Raw genomic sequence first — 24,225 nt, forward strand, 5'->3', positions numbered from 1 at the left:
CACCTGCAAAGAAACAAAGCAAAAAAAACCACACTGAGATACCGAGAAAAGACCACCACCCTGACCCGACGAGTACGCCCACCTACACCTTAAGCTTGCACCCACCTGGCCTCAGACATCTGGGATCAGAGACATCTCGCAAGAGGACTGCCTAAAATAAAAAAAATAAAAAAAAAAAAAAAAGGGGATGCTTAGACTTTCACCAGAAACTGAGACCTGTGCGAGAACAAGTGCTTCTGTCCGCTGCTCACCTGGCACACTTGGCCTTGACTGCAGCTATCTGCCTGGACTTCCTAATAATAGACAAAGAACAGTGCTGTAACATAGTCACCATTTATGCTTCCCCTGCAAATACAAACAGCAACTGACCTTCTCAGGGAAAACCCCCTGACCCGGGAGGGGCGCTCTGCCACAGATCTTAAATGTCTGCATCTGAAAGAAAGTTAGGAGAAAATTCAAACAACTGTAGGATAACTTAACAGGTCCAAGCATCCTGTGTGAATCTAGGAATACCATCTAGAATACAACTACATCCCCCATTCCAAATTGCAGGTCTCCAGGACTTGTGCAATTACACCAGGCTATGCAGCAGGACAGAGCAGCTCCGGGACAAATACGTGCAGACACCCGTGACACGGGACGGGACACGACAAACGAGGGGACGCCACGAGGAGAAAAATCTCTTGGCGAGAAAAATGCCCGCGAGGACAGAGAGATTGCGGAACGAGATGACCTAGGCGAGACGGCCGGCTCGGAGCCGATGAGGCTCAAAGAACCCTGCAGGAAGAAGATGCTAAGAAAACAATGTCTTCCGAGAACCGCACAAGGGGATGCCTGAAAAGCCTACGGTAAGAATGAGCTACCTAGCTTGGCGTTCTCACAAGTCCTAAGCCGCTATAATGGATCGTTGGGGTGCGCGGCTGTCGCTACAGCTCGGAACGAGACCTTAAAAGACATCCGACCAGATGCTTCTAAAGACAGATACGACCGCGATGCCTGTCCGGACTCCCGAGTCAAAAGGCCTGTGGCGTTGGTGCCGGGCCGAGGAACGCAAAGATCGCAGATGCCAAGATGACCCTCAGACAGCTAAGGTAAAAAAAGACAAGTGACGTGACAGACCCAAACAACAAAGAATGCACGAGAGACAAGTGACACGACACACGCCGGAACTGCTCTGCCCTGCGCGCCTCAGCGCTGAGATCAAAAGAGACGCTTTCCCTTCAGGTGGCCTAAGGAGACGCTTCTTAGACATCCCCATCTCCAAAGCAGACTCCAAAATCCCTTCCGGGCAGTCCCAAGCCAGCACCCCCCGCTTCCCTCCCCTCAGTGGGTCGTAGCCCTGGACTTATCTTGCACATTTCTGGGCATGCAAATCCCTGTCGAGTGCAAAAGAAGGCCGCCTCCCCGTCTGGGAAGTTCCAGCTGTCACCAGGCTCTTATCTCGTCGTCTGCCAAGACAAAGAAAAGGAAACATCAGTGCGCAATCTTAACGGCACATGGGCCAAAACCTGACAATTCTGCTACTCACCTTCTCCTAAGAGGGCCCTGGCGCTCGGGCCGCACGCTTCGGCCGTGCTCCGAGGCCGACGCTGCCGCCACGAGGTACGCCTAGGTTAAATGGAGACAAGGTGACTGGGCACGGCTGAAACTGGAGCGGACCCCCCGCTCCTCCTCCCTACCTCCCCGACTCACCGCAGCTCCTCGGCCGTTCCCGTGAGCTACCCAGACGGGACCTTGAAATACAAGATGTGTGGGCTTCATCACGGGGTCCCCTCATACTTCCGGAGGGCTCACGAGTGCAGGAAACCCGGTCCGTCCGCCGCCTGATGACAGGGGCTCAGCGTACGCCGAGTGGATGGTCTAAAGCACGCAAATGAGAACGGATGGTTAGAGGTGCACCAGAAATTGAGACCTGTGCGAGAACAACTGCTTCTGTCCGCTGCTCACTGACCTTGCACGCTTGACCTTGTCTGCTGCTATCTGCCTTGACTTCCTAAAAATAAAGACAAAGACGAGTGCTGTCACATAGTTACCATTTATGCTTCCCCTGCAAACACAAACAGTGACTGACCTTCTCAGGGAAAACCCCTTGACCTGGGATTGGGGGCTCTGCCACAGATTTAATCCATCTGCATCTGAAAGAAAGGTAGGAGTAATGTCAAATGGCTGCAGGATAACTTAACAGCACCAAACGTGTCAATCTACAAATACAATCTAGAGCCCAACTACACCCTGCATCAGAAATTTCAACTCATGGGACTTGTCCTGTTACAGGCCATGCAGCAGGGCAGAGCACCTCCGGGACAAATATGTGCAGACACCCGTGACACAGGACAGGACGTGACAAACGAGGGGACGCAACAGGGAGAGAAATCTCTTGGCAAAAAGAATGCCCACGAGGACTGAGATTGCGCAACGAGATGACCTAGGTGAGATTGACGGTGAGCCGACGGGGCTCAGAGAACTCTGCAGGTACAAGATGCTAAGAGAATGATGTTTTCCAAGAACTGCACAAACTGATGCTCAAGAAGCCCATGGTAAGAACGATCTACCTAGCTTAGCATTCTCACAAGTCCTAATCTGCTATAATGGATCGTTGCGGCGCACTGTTGTCTGTACAGCTCAGAACAAGACCTTAAAAGACATCTGACTGGATGCTTCTATAGAGAGGTGTGATTCCAATACATGTCAGGGCTCCCAAGTCAAGAGACCTAAGGCACTGGTGCCAGGCCAAGGAACGCAGAGATCACAGATGCCAAGAATGAGGCCAGGGTGACCCATATGCTCCTCAAAGGGCTAAGGTAGAAAAAGATATAGGACATGAGAGACCCAAACAACACAGAATGCACAAGAGACAAGTGACACGACACACACCGGAACTGCTCTGCCCAGCGCACCTCAGCACTGCGATCAAAAGAGACCCTTTCCCTTTAGGTGGGTTAAGGGAACACTTCTTGGACATCCCCATCGCCAAAACGGAGACAAAAACCCCTCCCGGGGAGTCCCAACGCAGCACCCCACTTCCATCCCCCCTGTAGCCCCACGACTTATCTTGCACGCATCTGGGGATGCAAATCCCTGTCGGGTGCAAAAGAAGGCCGCCTCCCTGTCTGGGAAGTTCCAGCTGTCCACCAGGCTGTTGGCTCTTAGTCTGCCAAGAGAAAGAAAACCAAACATCAGTGCACAATCTTAACAGCACATCGGCCAAAACCTGACAATTCTGCTACTCACCGTCTCCTAAGAAGCACCAGTGCTCAGGCCGCGCTCTTCGGCCACGCTCGGAGGCCGACGCCATTGTCGCAAGGTACGCCTAGGTTAAGTGGAGACAAGGTGACTGGGCATTCCTGAAACTTGAGTGGACCCTCGTTCCTCCTCCCTACCTCCCCGACTCACCGCGACTCCTTGGCCATTCCCTCGCCCTACCCAGAGGGGACCTTGAAATACAAAATTTGAAGGCTTCATCACGGGGCCCTGTCCTACTTCCAGAGGGCTCAAAAGCGCAGGAAACCCGGTCCATCGGCCAGTTGGTGACGGCGCTTGGCATACTCCGGGTGGATTCCCTAAAGCACACAAATGAGAACGGATGCTTAGAGTTGCACCAAAAATTGTGACGTGAGCGAGAACAACTGCTTCTGTCCACTGCTCACTGACCTTGCACACTTGACCTTGTCTGCTGCTATCTGCCTTGACTTCCTAAAAATAAAGACAAAGACGAGTGCTGTCACATAGTTACCATTTATGCTTCCCCTGCAAACACAAACAGTGACTGACCTTCTCAGGGAAAACCCCTTGACCTGGGATTGGGGGCTCTGCCACAGATTTAATCCATCTGCATCTGAAAGAAAGGTAGGAGTAATGTCAAATGGCTGCAGGATAACTTAACAGCACCAAACATGTCAATCTACAAATACAATCTAGAGCCCAACTACACCCTGCATCAGAAATTTCAACTCCTGGGACTTGTCCTGTTACAGGCTATGCAGCAGGGCAGAGCAGGTCCGGGACAAAGACGTGCAGACACCCGTGACACGAGACGGAACGTGACGAACGAGGGGACGCGACAGGGAGAGAGAGATCTCGGCGAGAAGAATGCCGGCGAGCGCCGGGAGAATGTGGAACGAGATGACCTAGAGACCTGAGACGGACGGCTCGGAGCCGATGAGGCTCAGGGAACCCTGCAGGAACAAGATGCTACGGAATGATTTCTTAAGAGAACCGCAGAGATGAATGTCCAAGAATCTTACGGTCCGAAGGCTCTAGCTAACTTCGCGTTCTTATCGGTCCTAATCGGCTATAATGGACCATTGCGGCTTGTGGCTGTCGACACAGCTCAGAGCAAGACCTTAAAAGACATCTGACCGGATGCTTCTAAAGAGAGATGCGATTCCAATGTCTGTCAGGGGCTCCCGAGACAAAAGTCCTAAGGCGCTGGTGCCAGGCCAAGGAATGCAAAGATCACAGATGCCAAGAATGAGGCCAGGGTGACCCATATGCTCCTCAAAGGGCTAAGGTAAAAAAGATATAGGACATGAGGGACCCAAACAACACAGAATGCACGAGAGACAAGTGACACGACACACACGGGAACTGCTCTGCCCAGCGCACCTCAGCACTGCGATCAAAAGAGACACTTTCCCTTTAGGTGGGTTAAGGGAACATTTCTTGGACATCTCCATCGCTAAAACGGAGACAAAAACCCCTCCCGGGGAGTCCCAACCCAGCACCCCGCTTCCATCCCCCCTGTAGCCCACGACTTATCTTGCACGCATCTGGGGATGCAAATCCCTGTCGGGTGCAAAAGAAGGCCGCCTCCCTGTCTGGGAAGTTCCAGCTGTCACCAGGCTGTTGGCTCTTAGTCTGCCAAGAGAAAGAAAACCAAACATCAGTGCACAATCTTAACAGCACATTGGCCAAAACCTGACAATTCTGCTACTCGCCTTCTCCTAAGAAGCGCCGGTGCTCAGGCCGCGCTCTTCGGCCACGCTCGGAGGCCGACGCCATTGTCGCAAGGTACGCCTAGGTTAAGTGGAGACAAGGTGACTGGGCATTCCTGAAACTTGAGTGGACCCTCGTTCCTCCTCCCTACCTCCCCGACTCACGGCAACTCCTTGGCCATTCCCTCGGCCTACCCAGAGGGGACCTTGAAATACAAAATTTGAAGGCTTCATCACAGGGTCCTGTACTACTTCCAGAGGGCTCAAAAGCACAGGAAACCCGGTCCATCGGCCAGTTGGTGACGGCGCTTGGCATACTCCGGGTGGATTCCCTAAAGCACACAAATGAGAATGGATGCTTAGAGTCGCACCAAAAATTGTGACGCGAGCAAGAACAACTGCTTCTGTCCGCTGCTCACCTGGCACGCTTGACCTTGTCTGCTGCTATCTGCCTTGACTTCCTAAAACTAAAGACAAAGAAGAGTGCTGTCACATAGTCACCATTTATGCTTCCCCTGCAAACACAAATAGTGACTCACCTGCTCATGAGAACCCCCTTGACCTGGGATTGGGGGACTCTGCCACAGATTTAATCCATCTGCATCTGAAAGACAGTTACAACTAATGTCATAGGGCTACAGGATAACTTTACAGCACCGATCGTGTGATGTCAATCTACAAATACAATCTAGAGCCCAACTACACCCTGCATTACAAATTTCAAGTCCCCCGAACTTGTCCTATTACAGGCTATGCAGCAGGGTAGAGCAGGTCCGGAACAAAGACGTGCAGACACCCGTGACACAGGACGAGACGTGACAAATGAGGGGACACGACAGGGAGAGAGAGCTCTCGGAGAGAAGAATGCCTGCGAGGACCGAGAGATTGCAGAACGAGATGACCTAGGTGAGATTGATGGCAAGCCGGCGTGGGTCAGAGAACCCTGGAGGAACAAGATTCTAACGGAATGATTTCTTCAGAGAATCACAAAGATGAATGCCCAAGGATCTTATGTAAAGAAGGCTCTAGCTAGCTTTGCATTCTCACAAGTCCTAATCTGCTCTAATGGATCGTTGCGGTGCGCAGCTGTCAACACCGTTCAGAACGAGACTTTAAAAGACATTTGAGAGATGCCATTCAGATGCCTGTCTGACCTACAGAATCAAGAGTCCTATTGCATTGGTGCCTGTCCAAGGAACGCAGAGATCACAGATGCCATGAGGCCAGGTTTCTGATAGGCCCCTCCAAGGGCTAAGGTAAAAGCCATATGACATGATATACCCAAACACACAGAATGCACAAGAGACACGTGACACAACACACACCAGGATTGCTCTGCCCTGAGCACCTCAGCACTGCGATCAAAAGAAACACTTTCCCTTTAGGTGGCCTAAGGGGACGCTTCTTGGACATCCCCGCCACCAAAGCTGACTCAAAAAGCCCTCCCAGCGCCTCGCTTTCATCCCCTCTATTGTTTGTAGCCCTTGACTTATCTCTAGGATGTCCGGGGATGAGAATCCACATTGGGTGCAAAGGAAGGCTGCCTCTCTTCCTGGGAATTTCCTGCAATCTCCGGGCTGTGGTCCCTTGCTCAGCTACAATCGAGAAAACCAAACAGCGCTGCGTGATCTTAGCTGCACGACAGACAAAACCCACCAATTCCGCTACTCACCGTTCTCCTAAGAACACCCGGGTGCTCGGGCCGCACGCTTCGGCCGTGCTCGGAGGCTGACGCAGTCATCACGGGGTATGCCTAGGTGAAGAAGAGACAAAGTGATGTGCCATTGCTGAAACCTAAGTGGACCCTGGCTCCTCCTCCCGATCTCCCTAACTCACCGCAAATCCTCAGCCATTGCCAAAGGCTACCTGGATGTCACCTTGAAATACAAGATTTCAAGGCTTCATCACAGAGTCCTGAAATATTTCCAGACGGCTCACAAGCACAAGAAACCTGGTCCATCAGCCAGATGGTGATGGGGGTTTGGCATACTCCGAGTAGATCGCCTAAAACGCACAAATGAGAACGGAGGCTTAGAGTTGCACCGGAAATTAAGACCTGAGCGAGAACAACTGCTTCTGCAACCTGCTCACCTTGATCGCTGACATCCGGATTTAATGCCTAAATATAAAGACAGAAAACAGTGCTCTAACACACAGTCGCCATTTACACTTCCACTGCAGAGAGAAATGGTGACTGACCCACCCAGGGAACCACCTCTCCAGGGATGGGGCGCTCTGCCACGGATTTAATCCGCCCGCATCTGAAAGAAAGTTAAGGACAAAAGTCAAATAGCTGCAGCATAACTTAACAGCTCCAGACACCTTACGTTAATCTAAGAATACCATCTAGAGTCCAACTATACCCTGCATTACAAATTTCAAGTCCCTGGGACTTGTCCTATTACACCAGGCAATGCAGCAGGGCAGTACAGCTTCGGGACAAATAGGTGCTTACACCCGTGACACAGGACAGGACGTGACAAACGAAGGGACACTAAAGACAAACAACGCATTATGTTAATAAGATTGTGACAGAAGGATGATAGAAATCTTCCTGGCAAGAAGAATAATGGCAAGGACCGAGAGGATGCCGAAAGAGTTGCCTGATGCTATGGCAACGGTGGATGGCGGAAGCTCTAGGGAGCAAAAGAAAAGACTGACAGAGTGACCTGTTAGAAGAACTGTTGGTCACAATGATCGAGTTGACCATGAGACAATGCTACATTTAGAATGCTCTCTGTATCCCTACAATCTTATAAGCTCCAGGACGTTACAACTCATGGCTGGAAAGGATGGACGGTGATATTGCTGGGAGCAAGACCTCAAAAGTCATCTGACTCGATGCTTCTGAACTGGGACTCGGAGACGTGGCCGAGGCCGCCGGGAAAAGAACAAACTGTATCGGCGTCGTGCCGAGAAGCGCGAGCGTTCGAGAACCTAGAGATCGTGGCCGATGCTTGCGGTAAGGCCCTCGAGGGGAAAAGGCAGATACCTGATCCGAGGCACCCCAATGATACGCTACGAAACACGGTACACGACACAACACGACACAGACCGAAACTGTTCTGCACTGCACACCCTACAGCTGCAGTCAAAAGTAGGGCCTCTCCCTTGAGCTGTCCTAAAAGCCCCTTAGAGGACATCCCTTTACCCTCTGCTAATTTTTAAATCTGTCCCAGGAATTTCCAGTCCACTACCCGACGATCATGCCATCTCCAGGCCGTGGCCCGTGACTTATCTTTCGGATGACTGGCGATGTGAATCCACGTTGGACCTGAAATGAGTCAGGCCTCGGAAGGCCCCGTGATCGCCGGTTATCCTCTTAGTGAGCTACAATAAAGAACACCAAAATCAATGCGTGACTATGTAGCGCTATGTGGGCCAAATCCCAGCGAGTCAGCTCCTTGACCTCTCCTAAGTATGCCTAGGTCCTCAAGGCTCCAGCTTCACCCTGGGTCCAAGGCCATAGCTGTTATGACTAGCACCTGGGTTACAGAGATCCAAAGTTACATGGTATTTCTGCGAGTGCTGTAGATGAGCTGGGGTGCTCTAAGACACGTGAATGCCTCTGCCACGCTTGCTAAAAACCTTGGGGGGGCCCTCAAATAGACACCATTTCTCACCCTGCTGCCCCCCTCCCCCAGTAACTCCTAACCAGACATCTACTCACCCTCCCTCTCCTGGTCACAATCCTCAGCTTGACTCATCCGAAGCCTCAATCTCAAACATCATCTTCAACACGGAGCAGATCCCTCTTGTGATATGATGAATTTGCTGAAAAAAATCTGAAGTGTCACACTTGACACAGCCCAGAATTTCAGGAAGTTGGCCTCCTTGTAAAAAAGAAAATAAAAAAAAAACAAACCCAGAAACTACAAAAGCACCTAATCGCCCCTGAACACACAACCCGAAATCATGAATTTAAATACTCCCTGTGCTCATTTCTGTATTCTTCGCAGTATGTTCAAAGCCCCTATTGCTTCAGAGGCTGAAAAGCACCTGCTGAAAACAAGCTGAGATAAGCTGAAAGAGCCTCTTCACTGAAATGAGAGGAGACCTCTTACCTCAATGGATCCCAAAGAGGGAATGAAGCCCCTTAGCGAAGGCTGGGGTTAATATACCCCTGATTGGGCCCGCCTCTCGTTCCCACAATGCCCGGGAAAAGGGAGGGGGGGCAAATCCCACCGGGTATAAAAGCCCTCCCAGGAGTTACAGCTGTTTGGCTCCTCTGACTTGAATTCAAGGTGAGTAAAGGGCTTGATCCTCAGGGAAATGACAATGCTTTTGCTTTTTTTTTTTTTTTTTTTTTTTTTTTTTTTTTTTTCCCCTTCTATAACTGCTTTGAGCAAAAGGGCAGAAAACCGGTAAGAAATAAAACTTTATGTTTAGGTAGCACAGTTAAGTAAGTTGGGTAACTTGTTATTAGCTCACATAATTATTCTTTAGTAGCTGCTAAGTAGTATTCCACATGTGACTAAGTAGGGTGGAGAACAATACTGATTATATAAATGGCCCAAGTCTCCTTAGGACCTCTAATTAGGGCTATCTATATTATATATAAAAATAAGAAAAATAATAGACTCCTGGGCAGCATTAGGGTTAAGTACAGGCCTGGCTTGCCCTTGTCTGAGGTATTCAGTCCCAGGGCACAGATACAAGTGCCCTGAAATGTAGTTTGAAACCATTAAATTGCTGAAAAAGACAGAGCTTCCATCAGGTGAACCCCTCAAAACAAGGAAATTAGGCGGTTACGTCTTTAGTTACCGGTCTACTGAAACTGATACAATGGCAAATAAATGGCTTCTCTCCTTTAATTTAGTCCCATAAAATATTGGGAAAAGAGGGGTGTTCCTCGCTTTAAATCTCTCCGGCGATGAAACAAAGTAGGTACGGCTGGCTTCCCCCTCAATTTGAGCCTTAGGACAACAAAAAGGGGCAGTGACCCTTAATTCAAACCCGCAAGTAAGCTCTGCCAAGGTTTTCCCCTTCTATTTAAAGTGGAAAATAATGAAAAATGGGAATTGCCTGTTAATTAACACCCCTAACAGCATAAAAGAAGCAGGAATCCTTTCAGCTGAGACCGTTAAAACTGCAAGAGAATGGGATTCCCTCACAATGTGAACACAAAAAATAATGGAAAAGGAAGCTTTTTCCATCAATTTAAACCCCTTATCTCTGAATAACCCCTCGGTTTTCTGGAGGTGCTGCAGAAGGACACAGGACTCTAGGGAGGGATTGACACGATAAAAGCAGACAGTTGAAAGCTCTCCCCTGGAACCCCGCACGCTGCCCTGCTGGCTCAGGTGCTGCCCCTCGGTAAGAGGGCTTTTCCCTCGGCGTTTTCTCGAATGGATGTTCCGTGAACGGACGCGTCCGGCTGCCCCCCGGGCCCTCAAGGATGGTTCCTAGAAGGACAGTGGGATAGCCTCGTTAGCGCCTCTGGAGTAACAACTCCCTGTGCGGGTGTGCCCGGGTGTGGCGGGTTTGGTGTTGGTTAATTACTAAAACACTTGCTTCTTGCTGGCAGATAGGAGAAAAGTAAAGTAGATTGAAAACTTTAAAAGGGTATAAAAAAATTTTAGTAAAAGTAACTAGAAGATAAAAAAAAGATAGTAAGAATTAAAACAAACCTTTTAGAACACTTCTCTTCCCCCACAACTTTTTCTTTCCCACTGATAATATAAAGAAACTAAAGGTAAGATTTGCAGACCGTTTATTACTTTTATAATAGTTTTTTTCCACTTAGCGAGAGAAAGCTGTGTTGTTAGGGTGATGGAGATTTCTTTACAAGAGGGAAAAAACCGTTTTCTTGTGGTGCTTAATTCCGTTATGAATAACGGTTGTCTGGGGAATTCTGCTATTGTGAATTTTTTTTCATTTTTACGAGCCTTCCCACACCTTGTTGATGGGCTTTGTTGACTTATGGGGGATTGTTTTAAAGATGAGCTGTTTAAAGGCAAAAGTTTTTATTATTCATCTCTAAAATTACTTTTATCTCTGATAACAGAAATCTTTTTCTTTTTCTGTTTAAACTTCTTATGGGATTACAGTTATTTTAACATTTGTTTCTTTTAGCACGGAGGCTTTTCCTTGATATCAATTTGAACACTTTCATCTCTTTATAGTTTCATGCATTATAAGGAAAAAGAGTCCTTCTTTTAATAACTCGTAAGAGGATTTTAGCTCTAAAAACAAGGCATCTCCTCCTCCCTCCCATTCGGGACTTAACTTCTTCTTTACTGACTTCGATGCCTTTATGTTGTTCTTTTACGTGCTTGCATTTTGGTTTTTTCTCTTACTCGAGAGACGACTGAAGTATTGAAAGGGTTACCATTACGCCCGAGGCCCACCTGACCCGCCGGTAACTCGCGGCGAGGATCTGCGACTGGGCTGTGTTGGGACTGGCTTCGCGGCAGGTTTTGGTTTTGGGCGCGAGCCGCAGGGGTCTCTGATGTCAGCCACGCTGAGGGGGACGGGCCCTGACGGTAAGCGCTTCACAGCCACGGCCAGCGCCGCTCCGGCCAGGGCTCCGCAGCCTCCCCCGCCTTCCCGCCCGGCAGCTGCTGGGGCCCGGCCAGACCGGAGCCGATGGGGGAGCCGGCGGACGGCCCGGGGAGGGGAGAAGGGGCCCGGCCCGCAGCGGGACCGCCTGGACCGGCCTGGCTGACATGGGGGGCCGGGGCCCGCCACCTCCTCACCGACCGAAAGGAAAGAGAGAGTTCCCGGGTTTTTTCGTCTTTAACGTGTCTGTTTCACTGAGGCGTGTCCAGCTTCGCAGTGGTTCAACAAGCTTATAGCATCCCATGAACTCTCCCACCTCAGTCAATTCCCAAGTCCTCACCCCTGGCAACGGCAGTAACTACTCACCGTAGAGTTAGTCCTCCTGAGGAGAAAAACAGTCTGCCCTTTGGGCTTCGGCCGCAACTTCCCGCGTGTAACTTCCCCTGGTTTCTCCTTTCCCTGTCCTCTCGCTGGATTGGTATCCCTGGTGGCCACCCCCCTTTCCCTGGAGACCAAACCCCTCTGCCCAGCCCTTAGCTCTGCCCCCTTCCCCTTAAGCTGTCTTCTCCACATGGTCAGTCTCTTTTTTTACCTCGCTGGGTTCCCTTCAGCCGCGTGTGATATCCTCCGCCAGAATAAAACCATGTAAAAAGAGCCTTTCTTGCCTTTATCGCTGAGCCACCTGCAGTGAGTGTTGGCTGAGGGTCTGACCGCGTCGCCTGAAGGTTATCTCAATTTGCTTTTCCACGGGAGAGGCTCGTGGGGGACGGATTTTAGGCAGCGGCGACCGCTACTCCGACACCGGCACCTTTACGAGCTGTCAGTTACGCACAAAGCTTTGTATCGCTTCCCTGAATTTCCTCCCGTTCGAAACCGTGACGCCGGGTAACCCTCTAAAAGCAGCCGGTCACACGGGGAACTGCTACGCCGTGGAGTGGGGGATGACGTGAAGAAAGGTCCCGTGGGCAGTTCCCTCCCCTACAAAACCCTTCGTCTACCCCGTGAACGATGAACTTTACTTTCCGAGGAAATTAAGCGTATATCCTCTCTCCGTGCCCGTGGCCAAAACTGGGATTCGACCTCCAAAACTGCAGACAGTGAACGATTCCTGAGAGACCGCAGCTGCCGACGCTGAGAACTCTCGATGCCCTCGGAGTGCCGCACGCCTCCTGCGAACGGACGATGCGCAGGGAGGGTGAGTTTGGTTTCACGGGGAAAAGGGGCAGAAGATGTGTCCGGGGGCCTGTGGCCCCGAGTGGCCTTCTGCCTCCTCCAAGTCCGAACACGACGGGATTTTTCCCGGAGCGAAGCTGCCTGCGCCAAGGACTCGGGCAGCCCTTGAAGTCTCAAATACCTCCTCTAAACTGATATCAACACATGGGAGTGGCAAGTTTTGTTTCACAGGGCATTCACACTGTGGCCCCGAGTGGGCTGCTGCCTCCTAAAATTCCAAAAGGCGCGGGATGTCTCCCAGACCCAACTTGGTACTGCCTCCAGCTCAGGCTACCCTGGCAGTGCCAAGTACCTCCTACAAATTGACTTCAGGAACCCAGGGTGGTGAGTTTTGTTTCACAAGGAAACGCGCTGGCGTTCGTGTTCGGGGGCCAGTGACCCTGAGTGGCCAGGCGCCTCCTGAAATTGCGAACGGCGCGGGGTGTCTCCCGTACCCGACCTGCCGCCGCCTCCGACTCGGGCTGCCCTGGCAGTGCCGAGCGCCTCCTGCAAACTGGCGTCAGGAACCTGGGGTGGTGAGTTTTCGTTCCCACGGAAAATGGACGGCGTTCGGGTCCGGGGCCCTGCGGCCCTGAGCGGGCTGCTGCCTCCTAAAGCTCTAAACGGCACAGGATGTCTCCAAAAGGCAACCGGCCTCCACCTGCTACTCGGGCTACCCTGGCAGTGCCGAGCGCCTCTTGCAAACTGACGCCAGGAACGCGGGGTGGTGAGTTTTGTTGCACGGAGGAGAGGGCCGGCATTCGTGACTAGGGGCCCGTGGCCTTGAGTGGGTGGACGCCTGTGGAAATTCCGAATGGTGCGGGATGTCTCCCGAACCCAACCTGCTGCCACCTCCGATTTGAACTGCTCTGGCAGTTCAAAGTGCCTCCTACAAACTGACATCAGGAACCCAGGGTGATGACTTTTGTGTCACAGGGAAAAGGGCCGGCATTCGTGTCCAGGGGCCCGTGGCCCTAAGTGGGCCGGTACCTCCTGAAATTCTGAACGGCAAGGAATTTTGTCGGTTTCAGTTTGAAACTGGGCAGAAATGGTTCTGAAATACTTCGTGTGAACTGTGTTGTTAAGCTGTACATTAAGGTTGAGCCTGAGTTGAAGGGGTTAAGCAACCCTTTTCGAAAAGTTTTAACTTGAGCCGGTGTTTGTGGGCTAGCAGAGCTGTAATAGAGAGAGCATATTCTAAGCTGATTCCCTAGATTTCAGGTACAGGGGAGTTGTGTGGCTTTTTCCCCCGCATTGTGGTAATTTGATTCTTGAGACTGTATAGTTGTGTCTGTAGAGATTTTAAGATTTTGTTTGCAACAAGTGCAGCATTTTATGTGGAAAAACTAGTGTGGGAATTTATATACGTTTAAAACAAATTAAAAGAATTGCAGGAATTGCCCCCCCCCCCCCCCCCCCCCCATTTGTGTTTGTAGGCGTATCAGAGCTTTTGCTGTAACAGGCACGGCCTTTTCGTTTGTTTTAATCGTGGTGAAACGGATCAAAGGAGTCCCTTTACCTCACTGCTTTGGACTTGATCTTGGGGAATGTGTGCAAAACAATATTATTGTTATTCCACGAGGCAGCAAATTGAGTGTGCCCTGTATCAATAGAAACAAAACTTTAGTTGAGCAGATTTTGAACCAGAGATTTTAAAGTTACTGTGTTCAAAGTCATACTTAGTACATGAAGATTGGATTATGCAGGAAAAACTAGGAAAGGACTGTAAAATTTTGTGAAATAACATTTAGGTACAGTGCATAACAATAAGTAGCTCGGGTGTCCTATAAATAAAATCAGAAATCAGAAGAGACAGAATTTGGTAGAGGTTGCTCATTGAAAAAGCTACCCTTGTGAACCCTGGGTTTGTTTTTGCTGTGTTCGGTGTAAAACGTTGAGGTATACGCAGACGTTTCGGTAGAGAAGGGCGAGACTGGCGCTTTATCATCTTAAAGAAACAAAGGCTACTCGGAGAGCTATAAGGATTTTAGTAGCCGCTGGTCGTGAGGAGCAAGGAAATAACAGCAAGTTCTTGGAGAAAAATGGCAATGAAGAAAATAGAATTTATAGTAGACGTGGGGGAAACCTACTCGGTATTAAGTAAAGCCTTAATGTCTATAACAGATAATTATGTTATGGGAAGGGGAGCAACTGGCCAATCTGAAAAAGCGTATTTTTGTAAATTTGGAAAACAAGTGGGCATTTATAGGTTTGTGTAGCAGTTAAAAGCAAAAGATGGGGAGATTATTTTGGAGGTAAAGGAAAATGATGGATCAGGTATCTTCTGAGGTGTGGGCTTCTAACATACCAGGAAGAGCAAAGAATGCACCCTCGGTGCAAGTTAATCTTAAAGAAAGGAAACAACCAGTTAGAGTTAAACAATATCCCTTAAAGAAGAAAGAAAGAAGGGATTAGTCCGTAATTGAGAATTTTTTATATGTAGGGCTATTAAAAGAGTGTCGGTCTGAGTGCAATACTCCTATTTTACATGTTAAAAAGCCTGATGGATCTTACTGAATAGTACAAGATTTAAGAGCTGTTAATAAGATAACCGAGGATTTATACCCGGTGGTTGCCAACCCCTGCGCTTTGTTGGCCTGTTTAACAGCCGAATTAACCTAATTTACCATTTCTGATTGGAAGGGTGCCTTCTTTTGCCTCCCTCCTCGTGAAGCCAGCCAGAAAATTTTTGCCTTCGAATGGGAAAATCCCAAAAGTGGGCGTAAGACTCGGCTCACGTGGACGGTATTAATAACAGCCCCGGGATATTCGGAGAGCAACCTACAAGAGATCTAGAGTCCTGGGCAGCTTCATCAGAGGAAGGACAGCTGCTGCAGCGAGTAGACGGCCTCCGGATAACTACCGGAACCCAAGAGGCGTACGTGGAGTGGACGGTAAGCCTCCTGAACTTTCTGGGTTTACAAAAATATAGAGTACTTCAGAAAAAGGCTCAGGTAGTAAAACAAACAGTCGTCTCCTTGAGTTATGAGGGCAGTGCTGGACAAAGACTCTAATGCAAAATGAGAAGGAAGCGATATGCCAAACCCCAAAACCCCAGACGATAAAGGACTGTAAGTGTGTGATAAGTTAGAGAAGACTCTTTGTTCATCAAGACAGAAAGGAGAAGCCTTGTGTAGATAACAGAAAATCAAAGGAGAAGCCTTGTGTAAGATAACAGAGAGCCAAAGGAGAAGCCTTGTGTAGATAACAGGAAACTGCCAGACAGAAACTAGCTAATATGTTGCTTACTTAAGCTAGTTGTGTAATTAGAACTTAGGTGCATATAACATATAACCTTATATGGAAAAGACCATTACAGGGCCGTGGACTTTCACCAAGGAAGAAGAGAAGAGCCTTCGTCAAACGACCATCAGAGAGTAGAGGACGACCCCCTGGCAACAGAAGGTGCAAGCGCAGAGTACACCCAGAGATACCGCGGCCCCGGGAAAAAAAAAAGTATAAAAAGACTGTGGGAAGGGGGAAAACGGTGTGTGAGCCGTAGGCGGAGCGGGGACTCCCCGGCTGCACCCGGCGCCGTTTGCTTGCCATCGCTCGCTGTAATCAATAAATTTCTGATTGACTCTTGAAAGGCTGAACAAATTATTCGCCTCTATTTATAACAATCTGGTGCCATGACTCAGATAAGGGCTATCCGTTGGAAGCTCCTCACGGGGAGGTGCCCTCGCTGCCTTGGCAGCGAGCCCCGTTCAGGAGACCTCCTCCTGGGACCCTTACCGACGAACCCAAATTCGGTGGCAAGCAAAGAATAGCCGGCAACCCCTTAATCTTTGTGCACCAAGTCCCGGGCGAAGACACAGGACTGTGTAAGTACCTTTCAGTGGTCCTTCGGGGCTACTGAGGTTGCCCCGTTCGGAGGCAGCGGGGCCCGCTCTGTCGGGGTTGGGATCCCGGAGTGTGATGAGTGAGACGTCTCTGTGAGACGACGTGAGTGTGGACCTCGTAGTAGTGCGTTTCCCACACCCGGCGACGGGCTGGGCCACGAATTGAGGGAAGCGTAGAGGTGTGTGTGAGAAGGCGCTCTGGAAGATGGGACAGAGGAAAAGCAAGCCCTCTGGTCCCATGGGTAGGGGAAACCCTGTAAAGCTTCCCCAAATTCCTCCAGATAGTCCATAAGGACTAATGATTAAAAATTAGGATGCCTTCCCCTCCAGGAAAGGACGAGGTAGGATACAGACCTACCCGACTCCACCCCTCCACCCTACATACCTCCTCCCCCTCCACCCCTACCTCCGCATTCACCACAACGTCCCTCTGCCCCGGTTCGGAGGGGGATGAGGTGAGAATGAGGTGAATGTTGAGCTCCAGGGCAATAACCAGCGGGTAACTAGAATCCAGACTAGGAAAAGGCAAGAGGACCTCCCCAGCTGATAGCGCGGCTCGGGGAGGGAGAAATCTCGATTTCAGTGTGTTGTGTGTTGTGTCCCGATTGCAGTGTGGTGTGCCTCAGTTTCGGTGTGGTGTGTCTGTTACATCCGGACGTGCGTGCTTGTGTGTGTGTGTGTGTGTGTGTGTGTGTGTGTGTGTGTATGTGTGAAGCGCGGTGCGGCTTTACTAAGATACAGAGACGCGGCGCGGCGGTGCCGAAGAGCGCATGCGCGGGGCAGTTCAGCTGCACTCCCTGATGGAGCGGGTGGTGCGCATGCGCGGCACGGGCTGTCTCTGGTGAGCGGGCGGAGCGCGGCGCGGGGCTTAAGTCGGGGCTTGCAAAGGTGCTTTAGGCGCGGCCCAGCTGATAGCGCAGCGGGCGCGCGGGCACAAGCCGCGGTTTGAGGAGCTGCTTTGAACGCCGCTAGCTGATAGCGCAGCTAGTGGGAGCGTGGTACAAGCTAGGAGTTACAAGCACCGCTTACAAGCATCGCTAGTTGGTAAAGAGCTTGCAAAAGTAGCCAGCGAGCCCGGCTGGGCTAAGAGTTAAGTGTTCGTTATACAATAGCACTGCCCTTTAGTGTTAAAAGCTGTCATTGGGAGATCCTTTGCATTACAGGGCGAATAAAGGGGGGATGAATGTGTGTGAATGAGAGGCGGGCTGGTTACCCCAGACCTGCTAAGCGAGAGCGGTAGTCTCCCATGCTGCGTTTCCGTCTTTTTCGCGAGAAAAGCGGCCAGTAAAGAGATGAAGTGAGTGATAAAAAGAGTGAGAGAACCCCCCCTGGGACTGGGTCTCAGAGAAAGAGTGGGGACCCCTTGGTGGGGGGGGAATAAAAGGTAATTAATTAGAAAAAAAAAATTATTAAAAGGTAAAAAGAGGGTTTTCTTGGCATAATCTATTGGGGAAAAATAAAAGGTAAAATGTGTAGGAGGGGCCCCTAAAAATTCTGCTGGATTGAGGGATAAGAATGCCCAAGAACATCCACGGTTGATTAAACCTGCTGGATTGACGGATTAATATTCCAAGAGCATTCAGGCTTGATTAAACCTGCTGGATTGAGGGACTAATGTTCCAAGAGCATCCAGGGTTGATTCAAACCTGCTGGGTTGAGGGATTAATATTCCAAGAGCATCCAGGGTTGATTCAAACCTGCTGGGTTTAGGGATTAATATTCTAAGAGCATCCAGGGTTGCTTCAAACCTGCTGGGTTGAGGGATTAATATTCCAAGAGCATCCAGGGTTGATTCAAACCTGCTGGGTTGAGGGATTAACATTCTGAGAGCACCCAGAATTAAGTTTGCTGGGTTGAGATATTAATATTCGAGAGCACCCAGAATTGAATAAAAATTTTGCCAGTTTGAAGATAAATCGGAGAGGATCTGGAGTTAGGAACAACACAGCTGGATTGAGGGGTATCCGAGAACATTGAGACTGGCCAGGGAAACCTAAAAGTGTAAAAAGTGTGTTGAAAAATAAAAGGTACCTTGTTGTTGTGATTGTTTTGTTGTGCGTGAGAGTAAGTGAAAAATAAAGTTAAGATAATGTGGACGAATAAAAGTATACGTATGCATCCTGCCCTGTTAGGAAGCCTCACTGTGCTCCCCTAGTGTGACCCACAGACGCAGGTTACAATCCGATAGACAAAAGGACTACAGCTGACTGTTGGAGAGTAACGAGCCGACCCGGAAACCTGAAGGTCACCTCGAAGAAAAACTGTCAGACTCAGTCTGGGTAATCCAGATAGACCAAGAAGGGGAACGGAAAAGATACACTTACCCCTTGGCTGATGATTATGGAGTAGTGTGTAAAGAAATACGTTGTGATTGTTATCCTTTTGTGTGCTTTGTTTGTAAAGCTTGCCAAGAACGGTGGTGAGTCCGTTGCCGCAAAGGAAAGCCACCTACTGGGATTTGCTCCAGCTGCTACAAGCTAGAGCAAGGATTAACAAGAATCATATTAGAGTTAGGGGAATTGGAGAATAAGTGGGTAAGGTTCAAATCAGAAGAGTGGTGGGAGGTTCACAGAAAAGGGGTTAACCCTGAGAATTTTTTTCCACCTGAATGAACCTGTCCCCCCCCTTGCTGCCCATATTGTAAACCGGTGTTGTCGGAAAGAGCTGAAAGAAATCCCATGTGACTCATCCCCGGTCAAGGATAAGAACTGGGAGCGGTATACGGCTAGAAGGGGAAAAGGTAACGGATGCGCTGGAGAGTACCGCTGCTGCCGAGAAGATGGTAATCCCCGCGGCTCGAAGCACCAGAGTCGGCGGGCGAGGCAGAGGGGCAAGAACCAGGCTCTTCCCGATCCCAAGTGGAATAATGCAGAGATACTCCAAATATTACCGACTGGGTATTGATAATCTCCCCAAAAGGTACTGACTCAACCACCCTGGGTAAACAAAAAGGGCAACAAGCTAAAAGGGAAATGGTAGGAAATTATGAGTTAAGTACAAAACCTGGACTCTGTCCTCCTTGGCAAGTTATCGTTATTGTAATTCTGATGATGTTATTACCAGGAAGATATTCTCAATTTTCACATCGACCCTTTAAATAGATATTACCCCGAGTAGATAGGAAGGAAATTCAAACTCAGCTATTGTCCAGATCTCCTAGTTTTACATCGTCATTATGCACATTGGCCCCCATCGATGTGTCCAGCATCAAATCCAGGAAAGGGATATTGCAATTACCCCGGGGAATACTTCTGTGGGTATTGGGGCTGTGAAACAATAGCATCGGATTGGTCAGTAGGAGGAGATCAATGGCTTACTGTTTCTTAAAGACCCCATGGCTGTAAAGCTCCGCAGAAGGACTGGTCGAGCGGCATGGTCAATCCGGGGAATTGTCAATTTGTGTATATGAATGTAACTAAACTGTCAGATCCGAGATAGACAGTAAGACGAACGTGGGGTTTTCAGTACATAGAACCCAGTAAGAAAGAGCCTATCCCACCAGATACCCGGCCAGTAGGCCCTAACCTGGTAATAGCCAAAGATAGAGAGCCAGGTTATGTTGAAATAATCAGTAATCAAAGTAACTCAGGAATAGAAAATTCAACAAGTGATAACCAGACAATAATACCCACTAGCAAAGATTCTCTATTTAACACCCTTTAGAAGCTAGTAGAGAGAGCGTGCCTAACCCCCAGATTACAAAACGTGGTTAGCTTTGTTTTGATGTTAAACCCCCATTTTATAACACTGTTAAAATAACTAAAAAAGTTTGATGAACAAAAGAAAGAAAAAGAAAAGGGGGGATTGTAATAAGGTAGAAAAGACTCTTTGTTCATCAAGACAGAAAGGAGAAGCCTTGTGTAGATAACAGAAAATCAAAGGAGAAGCCTTGTGTAAGATAACAGAGAGCCAAAGGAGAAGCCTTGTGTAGATAACAGAAAACTGCCAGACAGAAACTAGCTAATATGTTGCTTACTTAAGCTAGTTGTGTAATTAGAACTTAGGTGCATATAACATATAACCTTATATGGAAAAGACCATTACAGGGCCGTGGACTTCCACCAAGGAAGAAGAGAAGAGCCTTCGTCAAACGACCACCGGAGAGTAGAAGACGACCCCCTGGCAACAGAAGGTGCAAGCGCAGAGTACACCCAGAGATACCGCGGCCCCGGGAAAAAAAAAAGTATAAAAAGACTGTGGGAAGGGGGAAAACGGTGTGTGAGCCGTAGGCGGAGCGGGGACTCCCCGGCTGCACCCGGCGCCGTTTGCTAGCCGTCACTCGCTGTAATCAATAAATTTCTGATTGACTCTTGAAAGGCTGAACAAATTATTCGCCTCTATTTATAACAAGTGTATAATTATAAACTGTTAATTAAACCCCTGTATGCTGTGATCAGGGAAGGAAACGGATATCTCCGATGGACGACAGAATCGGTACGACCCTTTGGCCAGCTAAGGAAGGCCCTCGTGTCACCTCGAGCACTAAGACTTCCAGATGTGAGTAAACAGTTCCTGTTTTCTCGTGAAAAGCAGGGAATTGCTTTGGGAATGTTAGCGCGAGATCTGGACCCGTGCCGCGGGGCGGTCGCCTGCCTCTCTAAGCGGCTGGATGCGGCGGCTAAGGGATGGCCGGGACGCCTTGGAGCTTTGCGGCGGTGGGGGCGAACGTCCGAGAAGCACGCGGCTTCGCCCCGGGCCAGAAGATGACTCTGCTGGTGTCCCGCGCGATGTCTGCAATGTTGGAAGGAAAGGCTGGAAGTAAAAGGGACGTTGGCTCTCTCCACAGAAATTCTTGAAATACCAAGTCATAATGGTGGACCGAGATGATGTAGAAATTGTGGTGACTAACATTGTGAACCCAGCTTCTTTCCTCAGTGGTAGTATGGGAGAACCGGTGATCCAGGATGGCCTGGAGACTATCAAAGCTACCTACTCCAGTTGCCCGGATCTGAAGGACAACCCTCTCGAGGACACTGAGACCTGGTTTACTGATGGAAGTAGCTATGTCATCAGCAGAAAAAGATATGCTGGGTATGCGGTTAGCACGAGCCGAGAGGTAATAGAGTCTAGATCGTTACTGACCGACACCTTGGCACAGAAGGCTGAAATAATTGCCTTAACCGGGGCTTTAGAGCTGGCAAAAGGAAAGAAAATCAATATTTATGGACTCGAGGTATACGTTTGGGGTAGTCCGTGTGCGTGGAGCCATCTGGAAGGAAAGAGAACTGTTGAACTCGCAAAGAAAAAGCATTAAACGTGCACAAGAGATAATAAAGCCGTTGGAGGCAGTCCAGCTGTCGCGCACATCGAGGCACACAAAAAAGTGAGCTCTGAATTAGAAGAAGGGAATGAGCTGGCAGACAGAGAGACAAAAGAAGCAGTTAAAGGTGAGGTAATTGTTGAGACAGTTGAGGCAGCCTTAATCCCAGATGGACAAATTTCTATGGAAAGTAAGCCAAGATACGGTAAAAAAGAAAAAAGGCTTGCTGAAAAAGTAGAAGTTATAATCGAGAGGGGTAGGCTGTTACAGATGCGGAGAAAGGAAAGCTGGTGATCTCCTCTTACGTGCTATAGTCATAAGTGAAAGATGAACGTGAGAGAACACATTAGGGAATAGATGCCTTGTATAATTACTTGAAAAAGAGAATCCTAGCCAGTAACTTGCAAAATACAGTGTTTCGGGTGACTCGCCAATGTAGCCTTTGCCTCCAAACTACTCCCAAAAATATTCCTAAAACAAAACTTGAACCTGGACAACAACGGCAAACTAATTTTTCAGAAGTACCCAGGAGAGGGGGGTATTGATACCTATTGATGTTAACAGATACCTTTTCAGGGTGGCCAGAAGCTTTCCCTACTAGAACTACCAAAGCACAAGAGGTGACCAAAGAATTGTTATGAACCAGTACATAGTGTACAGCCTGGGGATTATGTATATCTTAAGTCTGTTGCAGAGAAGACTCTGGAACTGCAGTGAGAGGGACCATTCCAAATGCTCCTCACCACCTTTACTGCAATCAAGATTAAGGAACAAAACGCCTGGATCCGTATTTCCCAAGTGAAGAAACTCCTGAGGGACTTGAGAAAGTTATACCAGTTATTTTATAAACTAAAATTAAAACTTTCTAGAGGAAATAACTAGAGTGTGAGTAAAATGATAAGCATAGTGATATAATCCTCCCAAAGAATAGAAAAGCTTGTAGTTGTAATAGATAATCAGGTAGGTGTAGCTTAGAGAGTTGTGGCATTTATACTTATTGCTATAACCGCAGCTAATACGGTACTGCTTATATATAATGTGACTGGTATATAAGTGCCAAGGGAAAGCCTATGATTTTGACTCCTGTAAGTCTCTGGATCAAACGCTACAAATTACAAATGCAACTGTATAAGGAGGAAAAAATGTGTAAAGATATAAATGTGTGTACATCCAGGATGGATTTCATGAATCTCATCAAGAATCCCAAATACTGATACAAATGCTTAACAAACTGCTCTGAATTTAGGCTCTGGATACAGAGCAAAGTATTTATCACTTTGAAATGCATCCCATTAACCAGACAACCTTGCTCATGTATACAGGACAAGGCTGTGTCTGCCTCGAATAGCACGCCCCGCTATAATAGTGGATGAGATCACTGTGAAAAAAACTCAATTTAACTTGTGCATTTAGAACTTTGTCAAAATTGATTATTCCTGTCAGGTACCTGGGGTATCATACCAACATATAAAGGCAAACTTAATTACTGTCAAAGAAATATTGCCTGTGCCTATAGGGATGAACAACTTTGGTTACCCAATGTTTGAAACATCATGAGTTAAAGGAAATTCTTAAAGAAATTCAAGATGAAGGAAAGAGAACTCTGATTACAATATACCATGACATGGAGACTATACGGAAGGTATTTAAATTATTGGAAAAAGGCCAATTCCATCATTGGTGGAATGTGCTTTTTGGGTGGTCTCCAACAGCAACCAGCTTGCTCAATACCTTGGTTCATCCAATTAAAAAACAACAACTCATACCATCCCAACTACCGTGATTAGAACACATATTCTATGCAAAAATGTTCTCTACCCTGCCATCAACTCCACATAAAACAAAGAAATTACTCTCATCATACAGTACACCCCTGTCAAAACTCTAATTGCCCTAAAACCTTAAAAATCATTACAAATTAACCCCAAAATAAAAACTTTAATCTCTAACAAAAAAACCTAATCTCTAACAAACAAAAAACCCCAAAACCAAATAACGCTAATTTAAAAAACTCCACCATAGAACCAACTACCAGCAAAAAAACACACTACGCTCTTTTCACTAACAATTCTTATCACATCACAAAAATGAAACAGAAATAAAAAACAACCATATAGAAACCCACAGAGCAAATCACAACAAACACTAAAAAAATAAATCCAACCAACTTACTAAAACTCTGTCTCTACACTAACTCATAAAGAGCAACCAATACTCTATAAAACTTACAAAAAAAACCCACCAACCTAATTAACGATATAAAAAAATCTAAACCACCAAGAAATAAAAAATCACTACCAAAATAAAACTACCTTAAAAAATCCACCATAAAAATACCCATGTTCCCAAAATAAAACTAATAAAAAACAACCACCAAATACATCAAATTACAAAAAAAAACCCTTACATTAACAACAACACAAAAATTATTCCTAACTCAATGAACCCATAATGTCTCAAACCATCAAAACAAAAA

At 48.1% G+C, this 24,225-nt stretch overlaps 1 protein-coding gene across 1 annotated transcript; it reads right to left on the reverse strand.

Annotated features, from left to right (window-relative positions):
- Window positions 1-12,840: 12,840 nt before the first annotated feature.
- On the reverse strand, window positions 12,841-19,863 carry LOC128804499 (uncharacterized). Its single transcript, XM_053972271.1, has 5 exons — window positions 19,821-19,863; window positions 16,896-17,110; window positions 16,480-16,639; window positions 14,167-14,248; window positions 12,841-13,823 (listed from the first exon to the last, which is right to left on the reverse strand). The coding sequence occupies exons 1-5, from the start codon at window positions 19,861-19,863 to the stop codon at window positions 13,622-13,624; spliced, it is 702 nt and encodes a 233-aa protein (XP_053828246.1). The 3' UTR covers window positions 12,841-13,621.
- Window positions 19,864-24,225: the final 4,362 nt, after the last annotated feature.

This window comes from Vidua macroura, chromosome 3 (genome assembly GCF_024509145.1).
Source record: "Vidua macroura isolate BioBank_ID:100142 chromosome 3, ASM2450914v1, whole genome shotgun sequence".
Lineage (NCBI taxonomy): Eukaryota > Metazoa > Chordata > Aves > Passeriformes > Viduidae > Vidua > Vidua macroura.